The sequence below is a fragment of the Brassica oleracea genome, chromosome C5, assembly GCF_000695525.1.
Source record: "Brassica oleracea var. oleracea cultivar TO1000 chromosome C5, BOL, whole genome shotgun sequence".
In the NCBI taxonomy this organism is placed as follows: domain Eukaryota; kingdom Viridiplantae; phylum Streptophyta; class Magnoliopsida; order Brassicales; family Brassicaceae; genus Brassica; species Brassica oleracea.
In genome coordinates, this window is record NC_027752.1 from 33561445 (window position 1) to 33566087 (window position 4643).

Genomic DNA, 4643 nt, shown 5'->3' on the forward strand with positions numbered 1-4643 from the left:
AGTAATTTTCTTTTGGTTATCAAACCTCTCCTTCAGAGCTTTCCAAAGATCTAAGGGATCTTTGGTTCTCGCATAATCATGCGTAAGATTTTCATCTAGATGCCTTCTCAGAAATATCACGGCCTTAGCCTTTTCATGAGAGGTTGATATATTGCCGTCTTTTATTGTTCCGAGTATTTCCTCGGAATCTAGATGAAGCTCCATGTTTGTAACCCATGCCGTGTAGTTTGTCCCAGTTACTTCCAATGCCGGAAACTGAAGTTTCTCGATTTTTGCCATTTGTATTTCGAATCGCAGAGTGATCGTGCTGATAACGTGTTATAAAAAGAACTGGTATTTTATTGTTTCGCAGGAATTTAGATAAGGGCGAAATTTTATACCCGTAGAAACTTTAACACTGATAGAAAGATTTTATCAGAGAGAGAAGAGAAGGTTGAGGTTTTGAGATGCGTAATACAACGAACGTAAATGTTCGTATATATAGAAAGAAATTCACTGTACAAATAGTGCAACGGGCCCCACATCTTTTATATTTTTCAACATAAACGGCTGGCTGTTGGCTTTCTTTAACTGTCTTTCATAACATAGATGACATTATTAATTCATTCGAGTATTATTAATTAAATTAATTTTGGTCTGTAGACAACTGGACATTTCATTAATAGAAATTTTACAGGGTTATTAAATAATTTTACAGGAGTACATTAGAAGACTTATTGGCTACTGCGTTTTTGCCGATTGATTAGCCGTACTGTGAACATACAGTACATAGAAGTTAAAAGTGGAAGAAGTTTAAGGTCATCTCAAAAAAACTCTATTTCGAAATTTCCAAAATTCTAAATTTGAAGTTTAAAAATGTTTTTCTTGCAAAATTTCAAACTCAACTTCAAAATTATTTGTATTTTATAATATGGTCTTTATATTTGTCATAAGTAATTTGAATTCACAAAATTTTGGTAAATAACTAGCACATATATAAACATATTACAACAATATTAATTAATAAAATATCATATTAAAATATAAAACTTTAAACAAAATAACTTAATTAATATTAAACTTCAAGCAAAATACCATATTATTCTATAAAGTGATTTTCGTAATGCATATATGATATACTACTGCATTTTGAAGTAAAAATAGCTCCTCATTTTAATTTGTAGATTAAAGATAAAAATTGTTCAAATCGGGTGACATTAATACTTGTAAATACATTAGATTAGAACAAGAAAGTAAAAGAGAAAGATAAAATATTGCTAAAAGACTAATTTTTATCGATGATATTAATACTCATGAATATATTTAATATGAACAAGAAATAATTGTACGAAAATACATCATCATCAACAACAACAACAACCATCTTCAGTTACACAAAAAAAATTGGACAATATTTGAAAATTTTGAAAGTTTTGGATCAAACTTACCTGACCATTAGTGTTGTTGTAATATTTAAATTTGTGTAATAGTTATGTCTTCGTGTAATTTTTTTAAAAAATTTTTGTTAAGTTTCTTTTGTATAATTTTGTTATCTAAATCTAGTTTTAAATATTTTAAATCTTATTTTAAAGTTTTATTTAATTTTATGTGTAAACTTAAATTTTGTAAACAAAACTTAAATTTTGTAAACAAAACTTAAAATATTTATAAGATATAATTTTTATAAGGATTAAACAATAAACAAGAAAATATTTATGAAACATAAATGTGATGTGTAATTGTAAGGACCAAAATATAAATAAAAATATGAAACATCAAATTTAAAGTTTTCAGTAGCGAAACTTTAAATATAGAGTTTCACTCCTCGAAACTTCGAAGTTTTGAAATTCCTTTTTGAAAAGTAAAAAATTTCATATTTTGAAGTTATATATTGTTTTTTCGGAGATGTGGCAACTTGGCATTGGAATGTCTTGATAATATGTAGTTGAAAGTTTGAAACAGATTAGCGTTCATAAATCTTGATCGGTTCCATTGAAAAAGACTAGATAGTTCTGAAGTCATGGCAGAGTATTGTTCTGTTCAATATAAAGGATGGTAGGCACTAGGCAGGTTATCAAATTAATGGTCCTCCTCATCAACTGATTGAGAAGCCGATCGCACGAAGGTGGATTCCTCGAAGCTTCTAGAGAGAGATAGTTCCCTTACATTCAGGGCCGGTCCTGAGATTTATGGGGCTGTATGCGGTTTTTAAAAAATTCCAGTTAAAAATTTTTTTGGTAAATTTGGGGGTATAAAAAAAAAAATTTGGGGCTTTTTTCTATGTAATTTTTTCCAAAAGTTTTGGGGACCTAAGGTCAATGTTTCGTTAGGCTTTGCCCAGGACCGTCAGATTGTTTTAATAACTTAATCTTAATGGTCGTGTATATTATTATTATTAAACATGTAGTCATGGTGTCCGTGTCCTACTAAAGAAAATAAGATTGTAGATTATATTACGTGTGCATATATCTTCCGCAACCTTTTCTTATTAGACAGACGTGAAAACTGGCCATAATATGCGGAAAATACAATTAACAATTTTAAAATAAGAAAATAAAAAACTAAAAAGAGACAAAGAAGTAACAGATATGAAGGCAACGATAACGATAGAACTATATTTATTTATAAATACAAGAAAAGAGGAGACAGAACCCAAAACTCAGACCCACTCGTCTCTCTCTCTCACTCACACTCAAATGGAGTCATCGCCGTCGTCCCCACCTTCATCGCCGGAGATTCTCAACCTCGATTCTATCAGAGCTCTCAAAATCCTCGGACAAGGCGCCACCGGAACTGTCTTCCTCGCACACGACGTTGTTTCTGTCTCCTCTTCTTCCTTCGCCGTCAAGCTTGTCCACAAATCGTCAGCCTCCTCTCTCCGCCGTGCACGGTGGGAAATCGAGGTCCTCCGTCGTCTCTCCGTTCAAACGAATCAAAACCCTTTTCTCCCTCGTCTCTTAGCTTCCTTCGAGTCACCGGAATATTTCGTATGGGCTGTCCCGTATTGCTCCGGCGGCGATCTCAACGTCCTCCTTCGCCGTCAAAACGACGGCGTTTTCAGCTCCTCTGTTATTAGATTCTACGTGGCTGAGATCGTCTGTGCGCTTGAGCATCTTCATTCCATGGGGATCGCTTACAGAGACTTGAAACCTGAGAACATTCTCATTCAGCAATCCGGTCACGTTACACTCACCGACTTCGACCTTTCTCAGAGCCTCAAGAAGCCCACCCGACCCGAATTCTTTCAACCCGACCCGGAATTGTGCACCGATCCTAAAAAAAGTCGGAGCTTTTCTCGCTGGGTCTCTCCGGCGGCGTCGGAGAGCAAGAAAACGAGATCCGCTCGGGTTAACCCGATTACTCGCCGGAAAACCAGTTTTTCCTCCGGCGAACGTTCAAATTCCTTCGTCGGAACTGATGAGTACGTCTCGCCGGAGGTAATTCGCTGCGACGGTCACGACTTCGCCGTCGATTGGTGGGCTCTCGGTGTTCTGACATACGAGATGATGTACGGAGAGACTCCGTTCAAAGGGAAGAGCAAGAAGGAGACTTTTCGAAATGTGCTGGTTAAAGAACCTGAGTTCGCCGGGAAACCAAATGATCTCACGGATCTTATCCGGCGGCTGCTTGTGAAAGACTCGAGTAGGCGGTTAGGTAGCCGCCGTGGCGCAGCGGAGATAAAGGAGCATCCTTTTTTCGCGGGTGTGAGGTGGGATTTGTTAACGGAAGTGTTACGACCTCCGTTTATTCCGTTGAGAGATGACGGGGAATTAACGGCTGGTGGGTTCGATATAAGGGAACATTTGGAGAAACTGAGGATGACGGTGTCATCAGCTCCTCCGTCACCGTTTCAGTCTCCTTCGCACGTGTGTCGTAACAGCGATTCGTTCATTGACTTCTGATCCGTGTGTGTGGAATTAACACGTACAAAGTTGTAGATACTCATTTTTCTTATGTGGTGTAATTTTTAATTTTTCTGGTTTTCGTTTATATGAAAATCATTGTTGAACTTTTTTGGTATATAGAAGACTTCGCTGGCACAGTCCGAAGAAGAAACTAGCAAATGTTAAATAAAAATATATGTTATAAATCCATGATATGGATATGTGGATTGCCATTAACCATCAAGGAGGTTTACATCCGACCAGACTATCCGGTCCGTCTACACCCGTCTCCGGTCCGTCTACATCCGCCCGAGACTAGTCAAGATGAAGACTCATTCAACCGGAGCATTTATGAGCTTTGACCAAGACTATATCTTTGTGGTCAATATGTAATAAATGTGTAGATACTCTCCTTGTTGTAAACCCTTATGAACCTCCACTATATATTGATAGTGAGAGCTAATGAGAAAGACACAACTTTCACAACAACACTTCTCTCATATTTCTAACAATATACTAGTTTTTAAGAAGATAATTATAAGGAATCATTAGTATAGGATGTCGTGGTAGAAATATAAATAATCTATACTATTAAAGCAGGATCCTATTGTCATAATTACCTTAGGGGCATGTTTCCTTCACTAACATTGCATGTTTCATTAAGGGCAATTAAGTAATATTAATAACAAATCTATATTGGGTCATTATTTTTGGATCCAGCCCAAATCAAATCTCTCTTGGGCCATTTGGGCCTATTAAAAAATCAGATTCAATTCTCAC

The 4643-nt window shown here is 36.2% G+C and overlaps 1 protein-coding gene across 1 annotated transcript; it reads left to right on the top strand.

Moving 5' to 3' along the window:
• The first annotated feature begins 2607 nt into the window (after positions 1–2607).
• LOC106343970 (serine/threonine-protein kinase UCNL) lies at positions 2608–3990 on the top strand. Its single transcript, XM_013783335.1, has one exon. The coding sequence runs from the start codon at positions 2676–2678 to the stop codon at positions 3879–3881; it is 1206 nt and encodes a 401-aa protein (XP_013638789.1). The 5' UTR covers positions 2608–2675; the 3' UTR covers positions 3882–3990.
• Positions 3991–4643: the final 653 nt, after the last annotated feature.